At 44.7% G+C, this 21,024-nt stretch overlaps 1 protein-coding gene across 2 annotated transcripts in view; it reads left to right on the plus strand.

Annotated features, from left to right (window-relative positions):
• Nucleotides 1-21,024, plus strand: part of TNS1 (tensin 1) — a 1,078,078-nt gene that overhangs the window by 1,047,046 nt on the left and 10,008 nt on the right. For both annotated transcript variants that reach the window (XM_078679262.1, XM_078679263.1), the window contains 4 exons: nucleotides 208-285; nucleotides 9,223-9,294; nucleotides 18,170-18,338; nucleotides 20,257-20,325. In XM_078679262.1, coding sequence (XP_078535388.1) covers nucleotides 208-285; nucleotides 9,223-9,294; nucleotides 18,170-18,338; nucleotides 20,257-20,325 — 388 coding nt within the window. The remainder of the gene's footprint in view (nucleotides 1-207; nucleotides 286-9,222; nucleotides 9,295-18,169; nucleotides 18,339-20,256; nucleotides 20,326-21,024) is intronic.

Below are 21,024 nucleotides of genomic sequence, written 5' to 3' on the forward strand. Positions count from 1 at the left end.
TGTTAGCTCATTTCTGTAGATCAGTGTTAAGGGTTGAAATGTCCTGTACGTTTCTACCATTATCGCTCAGCTCTGAATGAGCATGCACGGGTGCGCTTCGAGTGCTTTGTTCCTCTACACTTTACAAACAGGAGTAGCTGCTCTAGCACCTCTAAGCTCTTTTGTAGAATACACTAACTGATAATTGTTTCTTCCTGTTCCTTTCAGGGTGTCTCTCTGCCCTGGTGTACCAGCACTCCATCACGCCGCTGGCCCTGCCCTGCAAGCTTGTGGTCCCGAGTCGAGGTATGTGCAGTGGTTAATTTGTAAAGAACAATAAGTGCTGGGGCTCTCGTCAGGAGGCAGCTTGCACCAGCCCATTTCTCCTGTTAGTGCCGCCTAAAACAGAACCAACTACTAAACATGAAAGTGGGGAGAGGATGCGGCATAATGGTCTGAGCTGCTGACTTCAGAGCTGGATAACCAGGTTTGAGTCTCGGCATCAGCTCAACATCCTGTGATACTGGGCAAATCACCTAGTCTCTCTTTAAATTAATGTGTCCTTAACTAGTGCTCATGAAAAGCGCTGGTGTTGATGATTAAGTGCTGGTGCTGAGCACCAAAATCCACTGGTTCAAATTAAGCACTGGGTAAGAGCCACTAGAGACAATGCAGGGAGAATGGGTATTTGTGGAAGGCTTAAAGTGGAGGGATGTGCTGTCAACAGTTAATTCATGAAAAAATGGTCAAATCATACCAGCCCTCTTCTGCTAGCCGGGAAGAAGTTGAGCCGAAGAATCCTATGCGTACCGTGGGTCTGCTTGAAATGTACTCAGAGATTCTATCATCGCTGCAAAAGGGAACATTTTAGTCTCAATACAGTGTGGTTAATTCACTGAGAATTATGCTGATGCATAATATGCATAAATGTGCAGCTAAAGTCTGCTAGATGTGCAGCAATTACAAAAGTCACAGGCTCTCAAAACTGTGTTGTGCCTTTCATTGTATTGTAAGAAGGCACAGACCTGCTGGGGATAGAAGTGGTGAAGTCAGAATCCTGGGTATGTGAGCAGGACCCTTAGATGCTCCATCTGATGACTGATGCCACAGTAAGCATGAAACCCCACCCAGAGACATTGTCCCACAAAGGGCATTTGGGATGAATATCTTTGATGAGGGTGATGGCGCAGTAGTCTGCACTCTTCCTTATGTGCATTGTATGCCATTTCTGTAGCCCCTGAGCACTGCCAGGTGTCTGAGAGAACCTGGGATGATTTATTATTTCTGGAAAGGTTTTCCTTATTCTGTGCTCTGTCTCACAACCTTCTGCTCCATCCTGGGTCAGTTCTCCTAACAAAAGTTTTAAAGTTCTGTCTAGTCTTTTCAGCAATTAATTCCATCCCTGTCGCCTATAGGTGTTCATGCTTTTATAAAAATACTTCAACTTTGCCGTCGTTATCTTGGAGTTTACTACCAACATGGTGTGTCTATTTGGTGTATCTTGTACATGAATCATGGCCTTCAAGTCCAGGGAATATGCCGTTTTGTAGCATGAATCTTTTCTGGATTCACAAGTTGTGCGTTATACCGCTACCTAGTGCTTGGGCAGACAACGGGGGCTCTTTTACACAGACCCCAGGAGGGAATCAACTGTTGCACACGCTCGTTGGTTTGCAACAAAAGCGTTACTTTTTAAAACTAACTCGGATGAGGGTGGCATATACAAAGCAGACCAACTATTAGAAATGACATCTTCCCTTCTCTCCATAAAACATTTGATATGGTAAGAAATGTTTTATTATGTTGTCTAGTCTGCTATCTTTCACAGACCAGAATATAAAGCAATAGATTTAATGCAAAGTCAATATTCTTGCTTATATCAAGTAAAGAAATTATTACGATACAGAAATCGAATCCAATTCTGAAAAGATTTAAAAGCACCAGTTAGCAGTTACTTAACTTACTTGCAGTCACAAAAGTGTGCATTGATATCCTAAATTCGTCCTTGAATAAACTTAATGGTGAAAAGGAGAAATGAAGTTGATTTATGGACAGGCCCATCTCAAGACTACCTCTCTAGCAAAAATTGCAGAAAATATTATTAATCAGTAGTATTCATACAAGAAAATTATATTCTGGTCTCAACTCAATAAGGTTTTAGAAGCAGACACAGCACAGAAATGACCTTTATCAAGGCAACAGAAGAGATTAGAGAAACACTAGATCAAGGAGGTAGGGCAGCTCTTTTACTACTCGACCTGTCAGCAGCATTTGACACACTAATTCACCAGCTGCTGACAGGTCGTTTAGCGGACATACAGCCAGATTCATGAAGCTAAAATCGGCTCGCAAAGGGCCAGATTCAGAGAATCTGGCCCTTTGCGAGCGTTTTTTTTGCATTTGGGATTCATCATCCCAAATGCAAAAATCGCACATTTTGAAATCGCTAAATTGCGAAGAATTGCATTTAAGGAATCTCAATTTGAGATTCCTTAAATGCAATTCATTAACCATTTTAGAATTGCGAATTCGCAATATGAGGCCGCTATTTACCGCGAAGTCTAACTTCGTGGTAAATAGCGAAAACTTAAGTTGTATGTTACACACACACATGTCCTTTGGACATGTGTGTGCGCAACACCAGTGTAAATTACCATTTCAGGGGTGCTACAGAGTGTCCTTTGGACACCCTGGCACCCTTGAAATCGCCTCCTTATTTGCGATTCGCTAATTGCTAATCGCAAATAAGGAATGACTCCCCATTCATTCCTATGGCCCATTGAAATGAATGGGGAGTCATTCCTTATTTGCGATTAGCAATTAGCGAATCGCAAATAAGGAAGCAGTAGAAATCGCAAAACATATTGCGATTTCTACATGAATCCCGTTTTGCGAGTCTTTAATAGCGATTCCTTAATAATCGCTATTAAGGACTCGCAAAACATGAAAATTATGATTCTGGGGGATAGACATTAGAGGAGAGGCCCTTGCTCTCCTAAAGTCCTTCCTAACAAGGCGGAAACAATACTTTTTTCTAAAAAGATGTAAATCAGTTTTCTGTTCACTACCATGTGGCGTACCGCAGGGATCGTCATGGAGTCCAATCCTGCTTAATGTCTATGTTTCCAAATTAGCAATCTTGATCAGACAGTTTGGGGTCTCGCTAACCTCCTACGCAGATGGCACACAAATTGTCGTCTCGCATGCAGCGTGATCTCGACATGGACTTGAGTATCAGAGAATGTATGCTCCATAGACTTGGATGGCAACTAATTGTCTAAAACGTAACTCGAATAAATCAAAGGTCAAGGTTTTCGGAAAATCAGCCGTCCTTTTGGTCCCATTTGTGGGGGCCCTCAGAGCTTGGTATCTCCCCTATTCCAGTTAAATCAACCCACAACCTGGTAGTGATTATCGATGAGTGACTCACTTACAAAGAACAGCAAAATGTGGTCTCCTCCTTAGTTTTCTACACCATCAAAAGAATCCTGCCTTTTTCCACCTCTCTGCAAAAAAAACCAGCAGTCACTATGATGGTGCTTTCGAAACATGACTTCTACAATGGCCTCTATTCCAACTTGCAACAGAAATATATGAACAAACTCCAGACCATGCAAAAAGCAGCCGCTCGACTGCTATTGGGCATTCACAAATTCAAATCCCTAGCAGTTGCTCTCAAGAAGCTTCATTGGTTGCCAATAGGACAGAGAGTGATTTTCACGTCAGTCTGTATTGTGTTTAAAGCACTGCATGGAAGGGGCCGTGACCACTTGAAGAGTAAATTCAAGTGGTATAAGCCATCAGGAACTCTGAGGTCCCCCACAGCACACAATGTCTGGATTCCTAAACACATGCGTACCTCGTGGGGAGGACAAGTTTCATCCTCAATGCGTCAAATTCCTGGAATAACCTGCCCTTAAATTTAAAAACAATGAAAAATCTTTTGTTCTTTAGGAAAGACTTAAAAACCTTGCTTTTTAACTATATTTCAAAGCTTTTGATAGAAGCTGATATAGTAATCAGATTTTAAACAAGCTAGCTCCAAGACACCTCAGGGTAAACGTTGCGCATCTTAAAATAAATTAACATATCACAACATTACACAGTTCTAATACTCTGTTTGAAGCCTCCTGTGAAAAGTTGTGTTTGGATTTTAACGCCTGCATCTACCTTCTTATCCAATTTAATTAAGTTATTAAAAAAGCTTTTGACTTTTAGAATATTTCAATGACATTTGATTGCCAAGTCTTTGAGTGCTCCCTTTGTGTTAAGGCATAATTCTTTTTATGCCTAGAAGCAACTAATAAATGCAAGTCTTCAATGTGAATCTAATACATTATTTGCACAATGCTACCATCTAGTGGTAGTTCTCGAAATGGCAACTTATTTTTCTTAAAATGAAAAGTTATCGTCATTAAAGACGACTCTTAATAACCTTCACCGAAAGTCTGCACTTGAGTGGCATATTTTAGTTTTTTTCTCTGCCATCCACTTTTGATACACGTGTCCTTCTCTGAGAAAGTGGAACAGTAACAAGTGGTTTGCTGAACAACTATGAGATATTTTTTTTCCAGTTATAGATTTAACAATGGAGAAGGTATGCTGGCCTGTTTACATATTTTTCGGTCTCTTTGTCTCGACTATTGTATTTTCCCCACAAATCTTACATATAATTCATACATGAAGTGGCCTTTGATGAGCGAGCTTTATCTATTGGGCTGTACAAGTGGCATTCACATTTTGCCACTACACTGCAGTAGCACGTGGCAATACATCACCCCACAATACCTACTATTTATTTTGATGCTATAACTTGCATAATTACCATTGTAGCTGTCTGCAATTTCAGTGCGTTCTTAAGTGGTGGATTATTCTTGGATCCCTCACAAACAGTTATAAAATGCATAGCACAACTGAAATGCTTAAAAAAACAACATAGTAAAACAGCCACATTATTGGATGCTATTTAAATTTAAAATCTTTGCTTTCAAGCACTTTAGGTGAAGGTATAGATACATAGTTATGTACAAGGATCTTTATTTGGTTAAAAAACCATAAAAGAAACATACAATTCATTTTAACAATTTCATTAATTGACCATAGGAAAATACAGAAAGGGACAACCTGATTCTTATATGAAGCTAGTAATAGGTATTTGATTATAATTACTTGCCCACTTCTCTACTCAACCTTGCTGCAGTAAATCTAACCTTCCCTTTAATAGGCACAAGGCTATAAAAGTACATAAAACACATGATTAGTTCAATCAATCAATACTTGGATAAAGGACTAAAAAAGTCATCCCAGCAAGAACAACAATTTACATACAGAATGTGTGCAAGTCAAACTGCAATGGAGCCGGATCGCTGGACTGCAGATGATTTGGACCTTGGTCTCCACACGCATAGCAGGTACTGTGAGACCGCAAACACTATGGATTGCCTAAAACCAGTTCGAAAAATCCTAACTACCGCTCTATAATCTTGTATGCCCTGGAGCCGGCAAAGTGGAAGAATCCATTTTCCTCGATATCCTCTGTAAGCTGGACAAAAGAGCAGAACATGTACACTGATTTCATTGGTTCCAGCACAAAGAGGGCAAGTTCCTTCAGATCCCTAGAAACCTGCTGCCATTTAGAAGTAAAAGAACACAGAGGTCAATTAATGAAATTGTTCAAATGAATTGTATGTTTCTCTTATGGTTTTTTAACCAAATAAACAAAATAACTTAAAAACGAAATTTAAAATATAATGTCTTAGCTGATATGGGCTCAACCTCATCAAAATTTTAAAATCTACTTTAAATACTATAAATACGGATGTATGATGTTACAACGCATACTTTTACAACATCTACCTTTACAACGCGGTTTTCACAACGCATACCATTACAACGCATAATGCTTTTAGGCGCTGGATAGTGAATAGTTTAATTTACTATTCCAACTCCAGTCCCCGTGGATAGTAGGGAAGGTTATTGGATAGTAAATTAACCTATTCCCTATCCTAGAGCGCCCCACAGAGCTATGCGTTGTAATAGTTTGCGTTGTAAAAGTTGCGTTGTAATGGTAGGTCGTTGTAAAAGTTTCGTTGTAAATGTTGTTTACCATAAATATAGTACCTAGATAACCTATTCCCACTTGCCCAGTGTAACTAAGTGCCTTATGCTGCCAGTCCAAGCTCTTAATGGCATCTTAGTGACCCCGCTGAGGTCTTTTGGAGTGGTCCAATCATTCGCACAGCCTAGTTGGGTAAAGGATTGTTGGATGTACCTGACCCATAGTACTTTCAGGGCACCAGGTGACCTGAGGACCTCCTCTAGGCCCTGCTGATAGGTTATTAGCTCTGATGTCACCCAAATTCTGTGCCAATACAATAAAGGTCTAAGCCTTATTTTTGAATTAAGTGCTCTAGGTCCGAAGTCTAGGCGCTGAGGAATGAGCGAGGTGCTAACAGGAAGGTCAGTCAATGAACGCATAAAGCAGTTATCAACGCTATCCTGTGAGCTACAATCTTTGTAGCTACAAAGTTCTGCTCCATGTGATGCAGCCCCCACAGCTTGCATATTGTAAATTTGTACAGCTGGAGAAATAAGAGGAAATTGGGAGCCCCTGAGGGACCTAATAATTCCACCTGAGTACTGTTCGAGCTTCCACTTGCATTTCATGATATGCGGAGACCTATCAAAATGTTCGGTTAGTGTGAACCCCAAGTAATCAATATATTCATATATATATATATATATATATATGTATATATATATACATATATATATATATATATATATATATATATGCCAGAAAGGGTTTCCCACACGATAAAGCCACAGGAAACACAGAAGACTCGCACTCCAGGGTCCGTGTTTTCGAAAAACGTTTATTGGCGACGCGTTTCGACCAGGCGGTCTTTTTCGTTAGCCTTACATATGTAATATATATTTTTTTTAAAGGTAAAACATAAGTGTATGTTTGTGTGTGTGTGTGTGTGTATATATACATATATATATATATATACACACACACATATTTATTTGTATATAAAATTGTTTTGAAGGGGAGAGCCCCAACCCCACCTTTTTTAATTACCCTTACAATCCAAACCCTTAAACCCTAAAAATACCCTTCCCATCCAATACCACTACCCACCCCTTAACTCTAAAAACACCCTTATAAACCCAATACACCTATCCACCCCTAAACCCTAAAAATACCCTTACCACCCTATACCCCTACCATACCCACCCATAAACCATAAAAGCACCCTTAGCACCCAATACCATTACCCACCTTTAAACCCTACAAAATACCCTTACCGTCTAATACCCTTACCCATCCTTAAACACACCCTTACCACCCAATACTCCCATCCCTAAACCCTAAAAACACCCTCACCACCCAATATCCCTACCCACCCGTAAACCCTAAAAACACTCTTACTACCCATTACCCTTACCCACCCTAAACCCTAAAATACCCTTCCCATCCAATACCCCTACCCACCCCTAAACTGTAAAAACACCCTTACCACCCAATACACCTATCCACTCCTAAACCCTAAAAATACACTTACCACCCTATGCCCCTACCCTACCCACCCATTAACCATAAAAGAGCCCTTAGAACCCAATACCCTTACCCACCCCTAAACACCCTTACCACCCAATACCCTCACCTATCCCTAAACCCTAAAAACACCCTCGCCACCCAATACCGCTACCCACCCGTAAACCCTAAAAACACTCTTACTTCCCAATACCCTTACCCACCCTAAACCCTAAAAACACCCTTACCACCCTATACTCCTACCCACCCTCAAAGCCTATAAACACCCTTACCACCCTATACCCTCACCCACCTCTAAACCCTACAAAATACTCTTACCATCCAATACCCTTATCTATCCCTAAACTCTAAAACACCCTTACCACCCAATACTCAAACTCATCCCTAAAGAGAGTTTTTTGGGTTTAGTGGTAGGTATGGGTATTTCACCTACCCCCTAAACCCAAAAAACGACCTTACCACCCAATACCCTCACACACCCCTAACCCCTACCAAATACCCTTAACACCCAATATCCTTACACATCCCTAAACCCTAAAAATACCCCTACCTATCCCTAAACCCTGAAAGCACCCTTATCACCCAATACCTTTACCACCCCTAAACCCTAAAAACACCTCTACCATCCAATAACCTCACCCACCCTTAAATCCTGAAAACCTCTTACCACCCAATACCCACATCCATCTATAAACCGTACAAAATACCTTTAACACCCAATATTCTTAACCATCGGTAAACCCTATAAAATACCCTTAACAGCTAAAATCCTTACCTATCTCTAAACCCTAAAAACACTCTTACCACCCAATACACTTACCCACCTCTAAACCCTAAAAGCTCTCTTAATTCCCAATCCCCACTCACCCCTCAACCCTAAAAAAAGCTTACTATCTTATACACCTACCCATCCCTAAACCTAAAACCCTAAATGTGTGTACATATATGCATATATGTGAGTGGACATATACACACGCACATACTCACAAGCAAACATTAATACTTACCTTAGATATATGCTAAGAGGCATACGTGGTAAAGGCATTTGCGTGGAAAAAAAATATGGCGTAAAGGAGCTTCTTTGTAAAATCTTCGTTGTACAGGCTGTTTTTCGCACTATTTACCTGCTGGTAACCTTTGTCATGTACTTTAACGGTAGTTACAGGCCATGTATAAATGTTGTGCAGTAAGATGCATGCAAAGTAACACAATTGCAAGGTATTTTTAGATTTCTAATTTAAACCTTACCCATCACACTAAATAGCTGTTGTCCCACTAATCCGAGGAGTGATAGCTGGGTGCAGTGAAAGCAGCATTTGAATAGCACAAACCTAGATCAGAACCAATGGAGCACCCTGGCGCGTCCGGGTAGCGATACAGTACTTTATAGTAGGCAGACAACAGGTAAGTGCAGTATGAAGAGAGGTAAGGTGAGAGAAGACCTTACAGTTTTTTCCTGAATTGACCTGGCAAGCATCCATGTTCACAAGAATGGACAGAGACTAGTGTAGACAGAGACTATTCTGATATAATTTCTTCGAAACGTTTGTTCTGTAATAGTCGCAGAGCATGTACGTTTATCCAGTACCTAAACTGTATTGATTGTGATTTTGTAATATCTGTACTGGGTGGAGAGCATGCCTGAGGCCATTGACACTCCTTTGTCTCTCCTTTTCTCAAAGATCCAATGGAAGAGAAGAAAGAAGTCGCAGTCCCGGCCAATTCCTCCACGGATCTTCTGAAGCAGGGCGCGGGTAGGTCTTCTACTGACACATGCAGTATTCATCAGAGGTTACATCATAGCCATAAAGCCATGCTACAAAAAACAAAAGCGTATCCGTGCCATTATACATGTAACAACACCGTTCCTGACATTTTGGGTGCTGGGAGAGCTATACAACACACAGAACCAGATCAAGAGGTGTGTGTTAAGTATAATACTGGTTCAGTGAGAGCCACAGATGACAGGGAGCCGCTTCAGAAGGATCAGGGATGAACATGTGTCGGTTAAGCGGTAGCAAGACAGGGTGCTGCTTCAGGAGACATAGTTCTAAACATGATGCTGGTTAAGTGTGAAATGGGTAGTACAAGACAACAATTGGATTAACTGACCTGCACTTGGTTTTACTAAAGAGCAGCAGGGCAGGGGAAGCTATTGAGTTAGGGAAAGCAGGGTTAGAGATGATGACAATTAAGGAGGAGCCAAGCAAGAAAAGGTAATGAGTAAGGTGGCACTAGACTGGACATGGTATTAGTTAAGAAGTAGTATGATAAGTCGCCCAACGGATTAGAGGAAGCAGAGCTGACCATGGCGCCATTTATGGTGCAGCGGGGCAAGTGAGCACATTTTGGAACGCAGGGCTGGCCAGTTACAAGGGAGCAAGGCATGACATGCCGATGGTCGAGTTAGAGCTAGAGTGGACATTGAACTAATATAGAGGGATCAAGGCTGCACCTGGTGCTGTGCTAGTAGGACATGGGCAGGACATGTGTGGTCATGGGGAGCAGAGCCTTCTGCTCCCCTTCTGACTGCTCCAAACTCACCGGGTGTGCAGCACACTACACATAACAAATCACCAAAAACTGGAATTTGTAGGCAAAAAATATGAAGTCATTAGGGTCCCATGTGTGAGGGGAGGGAGACACATCTAGAACCCTCTTTAACTGCCCTGGTAAAGGGCATTGCTGCCACCACCTATTTGTGAATTACATTTAATGATGAGTTTGTGCGACATAGAAGGGCAGTAATAAGGGCTGAGTTGAACACACAACCCCACTTTTTGCAAGCTCCACTGAAATATCATCTCAACTGTTGACAAATGGGCCTCCTTCACAGGTGGCACTGCACAAAATCAAACTAAGAAATGCATGAAAAATAGCTTTGCTCCTGTCGAATGGTTTAGTAACTTTATTTTCTAATTTACTTATATAGGTAATTTGTATAGTTAATAATCACTTTCCTGAGGTGACATCACAGCACAAAGATTGACTCTTATTTCCATACTTGTTAGAGCTAATACGTTTTTGCATAGTGCAATTGTCTTTTACATAATTTTCAATTACTGATTGGAGTGTGATTAAGTCGCTTTTAGATAATCTCTAGTGTAAAACTGCGGGGCAGCAGATAATACAAAGTAATTGTAGACCCACATATTCTGAATTTGTGTCTCAGTTGGTGCTGAAGGCTTGGGAGGGTTAGATCTGTCAGTAATTTCAAGTTGAAAGGTTTCTTCTGGATGTTGCTTGGTGATATTTAGGAGCGGGGAAAGTAATGGCTTACTGGGAGAGTTTGTACAGTTTGAAAAGTTCGTTAAATTTACTAATTGTGTCACTTCATTTGAGAGAGACGCTTTCCAGACAGAAAAAAAGCCGTATAAGAAGAGAACGTTCTTGCAAAAATCTTTTGATGTGTGAATTCCACCACTAAAAGTGTTTTATTTTTATTTTTATGTTTCTGTTGTACTCTCATCTTTAGTGAAAGTTTCATTCAAAAATGTGCAGTTTTTAGGGCTCGGACTCCTCCCCCTGGGGGAGGAGTTTCGAGATCCTAATGTTATAAGAAAAAAAAGAAGAAGTATCCTTAGGGCCTTGGTGAGAGGAATTCCACACATTCCTTAGCGTTTTCTGGCATCTGGTCAGTGATTCGTCTTCCCTGTGCTGTGTATGTAGTAGCCTTGAAGTGATAGGCTGTAAGTAATGTACGCGTGCCCGATGTGGCATTTTGTGTGCGAGAACGAGCATGGCAGAGTGATTAATCTTAATTACGAGCTGTCAGAGTGCCCGTGTAATGCAAGCCAGATGATGCGAACGCGTTCACAGCGGTGAGCGCGTTCAATGTTAAATGACGAGAGGCAGCAGGCGAGGCTCACAGAAGATGACTCATACATGCTCGTCCACACTGTAGTTCTTGTTTATTTCGTAGTCGTTTATGTTCTGCCTTAATGCATTGCCATTTAGACCGGCTTTAAAATTATATGAAAGGCCCTCCTCTCCGCCAGTAACAGCTTGCTGTTGTGTTCTCCCTAGTTTTCCGGTACGTTTGTGCTGATTTTATTTTAAAATACCTTTACATTTGTACTTTTGCCACTCACTTCTGTAACTTTGTTTGTAAAGTAAAGCGCTCTTAATAAAGGCCGTGTTCGCAACTCATAAATCACAACGAAAAGTTAAATAAAATACAGATAATGAAGTGCTTCGAAGCCTGCCAGGCGAGCCGTGCTAGCGCTGCCGGTTCTTGTCCGGGCCGGGCGCTGGGACGAGCCTGACAGCTGCCCGTTATTGCAACATGCCTGCAGTTGGCCACCTCAAGGCGCTGTCTGTCCGTCCTCGGCAGGCCATGCCTGCAAGGACGTGCCTTCGAGGCCTGAGGCCGCCCAGTGGCCCGTTTCCTGCAGCACTGCAATGCTAAAGTTGGAATGCGATTTACAATTCTTTATTCATTAATTTATTTATTTATATATTTAATGCCATTTTCTATAGCGCGAATATTACCCGAAGGTGTCAGAGCGCTTTACAAAAGAACCAGTTGCGCTACATAAGGATTTAGGATTCCATGAGTTACATCAAAGATACAAACAGGAAAAAAAATTGCAATTGTACAAGTTGTAAAGTCACACAGGGAAGAGATACAAATATAAAAAAATGCAAATGTACAAGTTGTAAAGTCACTCTATGTATCTCTATATACATATTGTTAAAGTCTCTTATGTAAATAAAGCGGTTTTCAGTCTCCTTGGCGAGAGTGCTCCAGAGCAACCTGTTCCGGACAGGGGTGAGGCAAGCTCCAGGGGGTGAGCCGCTGAGTGAGGCTGTGCCGGTGTGTTCAACAAAGAATGAGGGTGTGCTCAGGATCAAACTGTTTATTCAAGAGGGCAGCCAGGATCGGAAGGGAGGTTTCCTGGCCACATACGGCCCGGTGATTCCCCAGCGACTGCTTTGAATTTTTGATTCTTGATGATTCAACACCTCAGCAGCCTGTGCATTCACCAGCAACAGGCCCCTCCAGGATTACAAACCTGCAGTTGGGACTGCCGCCTCCATTGTAGACAGGCAAAAACGCATGAAACACTGCTGTTGAGTGCTGAGTGCTGTGTGCGGTGTGCTGGTGAGTGCTGTGTGCTGGTGAGTGCTGGTGAGTGTGGTGTGCTGGTGAGTGCCGTGTGCTGTTGGGGGCAGAGTGCTGTTGGGGGCAGAGTGCTGTTGGGGGCAGAGTGCTGTGTGCTGTTGAGTGCAGAGTGCAGAATGCTGTTGAGCGCAGAATGCTGTTGAGCGCAGAATGCTGTTGAGCGCAGAATGCTGTTGAGCGCAGAATGCTGTTGAGCGCAGAGTGCTGTTGAGGGCAGAGTGCTGTTGAGGGCAGAGTGCTGTTGAGGGCAGAGTGCTGTTGAGGGCAGAGTGCTGTGTGCTGTTGAGGGCAGATTGCTGTTGAGGGCAGAGTGCTGTTGAGTGCTGTGTGCTGTTGAGGACAGAGTGCTGTTGAGGGCAGAGTGCTGTTGAGGGCAGAGTGCTGTTGAGGGCAGAGTGCTGTTGAGGGCAGAGTGCTGTTGAGGGCAGAGTGCTGTTGAGGGCAGAGTGTTGTGTGCTGTTGAGGGCAGAGTGCTGTGTGCTGTTGAGGGCAGAGTGCTGTTGAGGGCAGAGTGCTGTTGAGGGCAGAGTGCTGTTGAGGGCAGAGTGCTGTTGAGGGCAGAATGCTGTTGAGGGCAGAATGCTGTTGAGTGCAGAGTGCTGTTGAGGGCAGAGTGCTGTTGAGGGCAGAGTGCTGTTGAGGGCAGAGTGCTGTTGAGGGCAGAGTGCTGTGTGCTGTTGAGGGCAGATTGCTGTTGAGGGCAGAGTGCTGTTGAGTGCTGTGTGCTGTTGAGTGCTGTGTGCTGTTGAGTGCTGTGTGCTGTTGAGGGCAGAGTGCTGTTGAGGGCAGAGTGCTGTTGAGGGCAGAGTGCTGTTGAGGGCAGAGTGCTGTGTGCTGTTGAGGGCAGAGTGCAGAATGCTGTTGAGGGCAGAGTGCTGTTGAGTGCAGAGTGCAGAATGCTGTTGAGGGCAGAGTGCTGTTGAGGGCAGAGTGCAAAATACTGTTGAGTGCAGAATGCTGTTGAGTGCAGAGTGCTGTTGAGTGCAGAGTGCTGTTGAGTGCAGAGTGCTGTTGAGTGCAGAGTGCTGTTGAGGGCAGAGTGCTGTTGAGGGCAGAGTGCTGTTGAGGGCAGAGTGCTGTTGAGGGCAGAGTGCTGTTGAGGGCAGAGTGCTGTTGAGGGCAGAGTGCTGTTGAGGGCAGAGTGCTGTTGAGGGCAGAGTGCTGTTGAGGGCAGAGTGATGTGTGCTGTTGAGGGCAGATTGCTGTTGAGGGCAGAGTGCTGTTGAGTGCTGTGTGCTGTTGAGTGCTGTGTGCTGTTGAGTGCTGTGTGCTGTTGAGTGCTGTGTGCTGTTGAGGGCAGAGTGCTGTTGAGGGCAGAGTGCTGTTGAGGGCAGAGTGCTGTTGAGGGCAGAGTGCTGTGTGCTGTTGAGGGCAGAGTGCAGAATGCTGTAGAGGGCAGAGTGCTGTTGAGTGCAGAGTGCAGAATGCTGTTGAGGGCAGAGTGTTGTTGAGGGCAAAATACTGTTGAGTGCAGAATGCTGTTGAGTGCAGAGTGCTGTTGAGTGCAGAGTGCTGTTGAGGGCAGAGTGCTGTTGAGGGCAGAGTGCTGTTGAGGGCAGAGTGCTGTTGAGGGCAGAGTGCTGTTGAGGGCAGAGTGCTGTGTGCTGTTGAGGGCAGATTGCTGTTGAGGGCAGAGTGCTGTTGAGTGCTGTGTGCTGTTGAGGACAGAGTGCTGTTGAGGGCAGAGTGCTGTTGAGGGCAGAGTGCTGTTGAGGGCAGAGTGCTGTTGAGGGCAGAGTGCTGTTGAGGGCAGAGTGCTGTTGAGGGCAGAGTGTTGTGTGCTGTTGAGGGCAGAGTGCTGTGTGCTGTTGAGGGCAGAGTGCTGTTGAGGGCAGAGTGCTGTTGAGGGCAGAGTGCTGTTGAGGGCAGAGTGCTGTTGAGGGCAGAATGCTGTTGAGGGCAGAATGCTGTTGAGTGCAGAGTGCTGTTGAGGGCAGAGTGCTGTTGAGGGCAGAGTGCTGTTGAGGGCAGAGTGCTGTTGAGGGCAGAGTGCTGTGTGCTGTTGAGGGCAGATTGCTGTTGAGGGCAGAGTGCTGTTGAGTGCTGTGTGCTGTTGAGTGCTGTGTGCTGTTGAGTGCTGTGTGCTGTTGAGGGCAGAGTGCTGTTGAGGGCAGAGTGCTGTTGAGGGCAGAGTGCTGTTGAGGGCAGAGTGCTGTGTGCTGTTGAGGGCAGAGTGCAGAATGCTGTTGAGGGCAGAGTGCTGTTGAGTGCAGAGTGCAGAATGCTGTTGAGGGCAGAGTGCTGTTGAGGGCAGAGTGCAAAATACTGTTGAGTGCAGAATGCTGTTGAGTGCAGAGTGCTGTTGAGTGCAGAGTGCTGTTGAGTGCAGAGTGCTGTTGAGTGCAGAGTGCTGTTGAGGGCAGAGTGCTGTTGAGGGCAGAGTGCTGTTGAGGGCAGAGTGTTGTGTGCTGTTGAGGGCAGAGTGCTGTGTGCTGTTGAGGGCAGAGTGCTGTTGAGGGCAGAGTGCTGTTGAGGGCAGAATGCTGTTGAGTGCAGAATGCTGTTGAGTGCAGAATGCTGTTGAGTGCAGAGTGCTGTTGAGTGCTGTGTGCTGTTGAGGGCAGAGTGCAGAATGCTGTTGAGGGCAGAGTGCTGTTGAGTGAAAAGTGCAGAATGCTGTTGAGGGCAGAGTGCAAAATACTGTTGAGTGCAGAATGCTGTTGAGTGCAGAATGCTGTTGAGTGCAGAGTGCTGTTGAGTGCAGAGTGCTGTTGAGTGCAGAGTGCTGTTGAGTGCAGAGTGCTGTTGAGTGCAGAGTGCTGTTGAGTGCAGAGTGCTATTGAGGGCAGAGTGCTGTTGAGGGCAGAGTGCTGTTGAGGGCAGAGTGCTGTTGAGTACAGAGTGCTGTTGAGGGCAGAGTGCTGTTGAGGGCAGAGTGCTGTTGAGGGCAGAGTGCTGTTGAGGGCAGAGTGCTGTTGAGGGCAGAGTGCTGTTGAGGGCAGAGTGCTGTTGAGGGCAGAGTGCTGTTGAGGGCAGAGTGCTGTTGAGGGCAGAGTGATGTGTGCTGTTGAGGGCAGATTGCTGTTGAGGGCAGAGTGCTGTTGAGTGCTGTGTGCTGTTGAGTGCTGTGTGCTGTTGAGTGCTGTGTGCTGTTGAGTGCTGTGTGCTGTTGAGGGCAGAGTGCTGTTGAGGGCAGAGTGCTGTTGAGGGCAGAGTGCTGTTGAGGGCAGAGTGCTGTGTGCTGTTGAGGGCAGAGTGCAGAATGCTGTAGAGGGCAGAGTGCTGTTGAGTGCAGAGTGCAGAATGCTGTTGAGGGCAGAGTGTTGTTGAGGGCAGAGTGCAAAATACTGTTGAGTGCAGAATGCTGTTGAGTGCAGAGTGCTGTTGAGTGCAGAGTGCTGTTGAGGGCAGAGTGCTGTTGAGGGCAGAGTGCTGTTGAGGGCAGAGTGCTGTTGAGGGCAGATTGCTGTTGAGGGCAGAGTGCTGTTGAGTGCTGTGTGCTGTTGAGGAGAGAGTGCTGTTGAGGGCAGAGTGCTGTTGAGGGCAGAGTGCTGTTGAGGGCAGAGTGTTGTGTGCTGTTGAGGGCAGAGTGCTGTGTGCTGTTGAGGGCAGAGTGCTGTTGAGGGCAGAGTGCTGTTGAGGGCAGAATGCTGTTGAGGGCAGAATGCTGTTGAGTGCAGAATGCTGTTGAGTGCAGAGTGCTGTTGAGTGCTGTGTGCTGTTGAGGGCAGAGTGCAGAATGCTGTTGAGGGCAGAGTGCTGTTGAGTGCAGAGTGCAGAATGCTGTTGAGGGCAGAGTGCAAAATACTGTTGAGTGCAGAATGCTGTTGAGTGCAGAATGCTGTTGAGTGCAGAATGCTGTTGAGTGCAGAGTGCTGTTGAGTGCAGAGTGCTGTTGAGTGCAGAGTGCTGTTGAGTGCAGAGTGCTGTTGAGTGCAGAGTGCTGTTGAGGGCAGAGTGCTGTTGAGGGCAGAGTGCTGTTGAGGGCAGAGTGCTGTTGAGGGCAGAGTGCTGTGTGCTGTTGAGGGCAGATTGCTGTTGAGGGCAGAGTGTTGTGTGCTGTTGAGGGCAGAGTGCTGTGTGCTGTTGAGGGCAGAGTGCTGTGTGCTGTTGAGGGCAGAGTGCTGTTGAGGGCAGAGTGCTGTTGAGGGCAGAGTGCTGTTGAGGGCAGAATGCTGTTGAGTGCAGAATGCCGTTGAGTGCAGAATGCTGTTGAGTGCCGAGTGCTGTTGAGTGCAGAGTGCTGTTGAGTGCAGAGTGCTGTGTTGTGCCTAGTGAGTGCAGACTAGTGAGTGCAGACTAGTGAGTAGAGTAGTGAGTAGAGTAGTGAGTAGTGAGTGCAGAGTAGAGTAGTGAGTAGAGTAGTGAGTGCAGAGTAGAGTAGTGAGTAGGACATCACAGGCAGCAGCTGTGCAAGCTTCTTACACTCACAAGGAGACCACAGGCAGCTGAGGTGCAATCTTCTTCTACTCACAAGAACGACATCACAGGCAGCAGCGGTGCAAGCTTCTCACACTCACAAGAACGACATCACAGGCAGCAGCAGTGCAAAGCTTCTTACACTCACAAGAAGGACATCACAGGCAGTACCAGTGCAAAGTTCTTACACTCACAAGGAGACATGCCAGCAGAGGTGCAAGCTTCTCACACTCACAAGAATGACATCACAGGCAGCAGCAGTGCAAGCTTCTTACACTCACAAGAACGACATCACAGGCAGCAGCAGTGCAAGCTTCTTACACTCACAAGGAGACCACAGCCAGCAGAGGTGCAAGCTTCTCACACTCACAAGAAGGACATCACAGGCAGTAACGGTGCAATATTCTCACACTCACAAGGAGATCACTGGCAGTACACACCACATGAACACACTCCACAACACATAGCAACAATACATTGGCATTTATAATGCCATTAGCTCAAACTCAAATAAATCCGAGCCCGATTGCATTTCTAATGCTTGTTTAAAACTTCCTAGCATCTGTGAATATCATGTAGATTGAAAAGGTTTTTAAAAAAGCTATACAAAGTGGTGTAGAGAGTTCACAAACTCCTAATAAAAAGACTGGACATCTTGTACTTATTTCTGCAAATGAATTGCTATTTAGAGTCTGTGACGCCATTATTGTTTTTAAACCCCCTTTTTGTTAATAAATTAAATGCTAAACAAGGGAGGCATTCTCTGATATCAATCATTCTGCATTTTTTATTCTGCAAGATGTGCAGCGTAAATAATATGTATTTGTATCTCGAAAATAAAGGAGTGGTTTGTTTCTTTGCCAGGCATATTTTTGTTCTGCACTGAGACAGGAATGCAGAGAAAAATCTTAGTTAATGTCAGTTTTGAACCTGCATCTTAATCTTCTGCAAGATTACAGTTAGTAACAGTTTACATGTGCAGTGTGGGTTCCAATGGATGAACAAAGGATACACCAGACAATGAAGCAAAAAGGAGATTGTTGCAGTAACCTTGGCACATTTATAACTGGTAATCACGCTGGGTTTACTTTCTTGTGCGTTAGTAGACTTTTTATTAACATTTTTTTCTGTCTGTCTCCCTGTAGCCTGCAACGTGCTGTTCATCAACTCGGTGGACATGGAGTCTCTGACCGGCCCACAGGCCATTTCCAAAACTGTCAGCGAGACGCTGGTGGCAGATCCAGCACCGACGGCGACCATCGTCCACTTCAAAGTCTCCGGTCAAGGAATTACTTTAACAGACAACCAGAGAAAGTAAGGGGCGCAGTAGCGCAATGCGAGTGGATAGAGGTTGCAAACGTGGTAGTGTTAACAACTGCGAAATGCCATGTGCTTAACCTGTTAAGTGCTGTCGTCGGTCGTTGAACGTTCGGAGCACTACCTGGCTGGTGCTGCGCACGTTCAATGGCCGACGCAACCCCGCACGTTCTTTAAAACGGCCGCACTGCTGCGAAAAAACGGCCGCGGTTAAGGGGTTAATGAACAATCTGGGTGTCTGGGTCACCGTAGATCTTTTAAAGACATAGGATAAGATGTTAACTGTATATTTTTAGGCTGCTTAGTGTTATAGTTAATTGTAATATCCCATACCGAAGAGAAGGAGGCGATACCATTAAATGTTCTGAAGTGCATGCACTCGTCTCAAAAACTCCCTATGACTTCTCCTCTTTGCAGATCATACCATCAGCCAGGAGGAAGTACCCCCTTCCCATTCATCTCACCCACTTGCTACAGGCCACTCTCAATTCCATTAGACCACAGACACCTTCCTTCAAATGTATCTGTCCGTAAACGACACTCTTGTTCCGTAACCACACCAACTTCCCATAGAACTCGCCTCTTTACACACCGGTTGTATGATGTTACAACGCGTGTTATCGCAGTTGTTACAACGACTGCATGTTACCACGCTATGCCTTTACAATGCAAGTCTTTACATCGACTTGAGCTAGGTGGCGTGCTAACATTAGAAAAGTGTAATTCACTATTCCAACTCCAGTCCACTTATCAGTAGGGAAGGTATTGGGATAGTAAACTACACTATTTTTAATGTTAGCATGCCATCTAGCGCAAGTCGATGTAAAGACTTGCGTTGTAATGGCATATCGTGGTAACATCGTGGTCGTTGTAACGACCGCGATGTAACAGCATCGCAGTGTATTGTCTGCGTTGTTAATGATGTTTTCCTTACACACCACCATGTCTTTGTGCATACCACACTCTCTTTCCATATAATTCCTCCTGCAATAGACCCCTGTCAGTTACCATAGCCTGTATTCACTTCACACAGATCTCACATGTCCATGGACCAAACATAGAAATGCGGGCTACCCTCACTTTGTGTCAATCAAACTCGTATCTCACAGAGCTCTGATCTTCTTACAACACACTCATTTTCAACAAGTCCGCTCCAAGTTACACAAAACTCACCACTCACCACTGCTACAGACCACGCCCACCGCTTAAAGACTGATCACGTCGTAGAGGTTATACCTACCTCCAGTGTTTCCCCTCCGTACAGATCACATATAGTTCACATATGTGATCACGCTACAGTCATTATTTCTTCCCAAGTGCCTATTACGATTTACTTCACGGACAACAGCTTTTCCATCCTTACCATAGAATAAAACACTGCAAAAACAACTTCCCCTCTACCTTCCGCTTAACAACACCACAATTCACACCACGCCAACAACATTCATTGTACATCAACGCAGACTGGATCTTCCTTGTTCATGCGGTGCATGCCTCCTCATAGACCACCTTCACTCCCCATGGTCGAAATCGCTTCCCAAGGACACGCATTTCAATACATCGACTTCAGTTCCTTTGTTACAGAATGGTCCCACTCTTTAGACAGTAAAGCCAGCTTCTCCTCCCAGACCATAACCTCACACCAAAAATAGCCTCTTACATGCATGAAGCTTTTTTTCATATATAATCCATGTAGTCTGCACATGGATGCATCTCTTTTATATATGTAACCTGTTCTCATGAAAGGGCAGTCATGTCAAAACATCTTTCATTTGAAAACCATGCTATCCACAGACCATTCATCCACTCACATGTATTAGCCTCTGCATAGCATAGCTGATAGAATTTAGACTTGTCGAGGAGAGGTTGTCTCAGCGTTTACCATCACCTTTTGTTCTATATTTTCTCGTTACAGGTTGTTCTTCAGAAGACATTATCCCCTGAGCACAGTCACCTTTTGCGACGTTGATCCGCAAGAAAGAAAGTGAGTATTTAACCAGGAGTCTGTTGTGCTCTCACAGGGCTGTTTGTGCATGCTGGTGAGTGGATTCTAAACATATCATAAAGCCCACTAACCCTACACAACCCCTATAAAATGTATCCAGGGGGAGTAGCCTCAAGGGGAGGTGTTTGGTGTGCTACACCCCCCTAATAAATGCATTTTCCATTAAATAGTCGGGTACAGGTAATTAGATTTCAGTCTGGTATGGTGAGGAGTCTGTCCAATTTCACCAGGAATTTTGACATACACTTATGCAAACCTATCATACACTCTCACCCTCCCTCTGTTTTGAAAGTCTTTGAAAATGTTGACTAGTATTACAAAATATTATGTTTTACCTCACTCAGTACCCCTACCAATCTGCCTTCCTCTCCCTTTCCACTGCCCCTTAGGCCTCTCTCATGCACCCCGCTTGTCATATAATGTATTTTAACATTATACGATTGCATGATTTTAGGAAAACCTGGAGCTCACACCCACCCAATCTTACTGACCCAGCTACACCCCTGAATGTCTCACTTTTCAAATATGGCACCTTCTTTCATTCCAGTGCTGTAATAATAAACTTCATAGACCTCTAAAAAAAATACTAAGTCCTAGATTCATATCCCCCAGTAATACTTGCTAGCAGACGCATGATTGCAGAGAGAGAGAGAGAGAGAGAGCGAGAAGGAGAGAGAG

This window comes from Lissotriton helveticus, chromosome 3_1, assembly GCF_964261635.1.
Source record: "Lissotriton helveticus chromosome 3_1, aLisHel1.1, whole genome shotgun sequence".
NCBI lineage: Eukaryota > Metazoa > Chordata > Amphibia > Caudata > Salamandridae > Lissotriton > Lissotriton helveticus.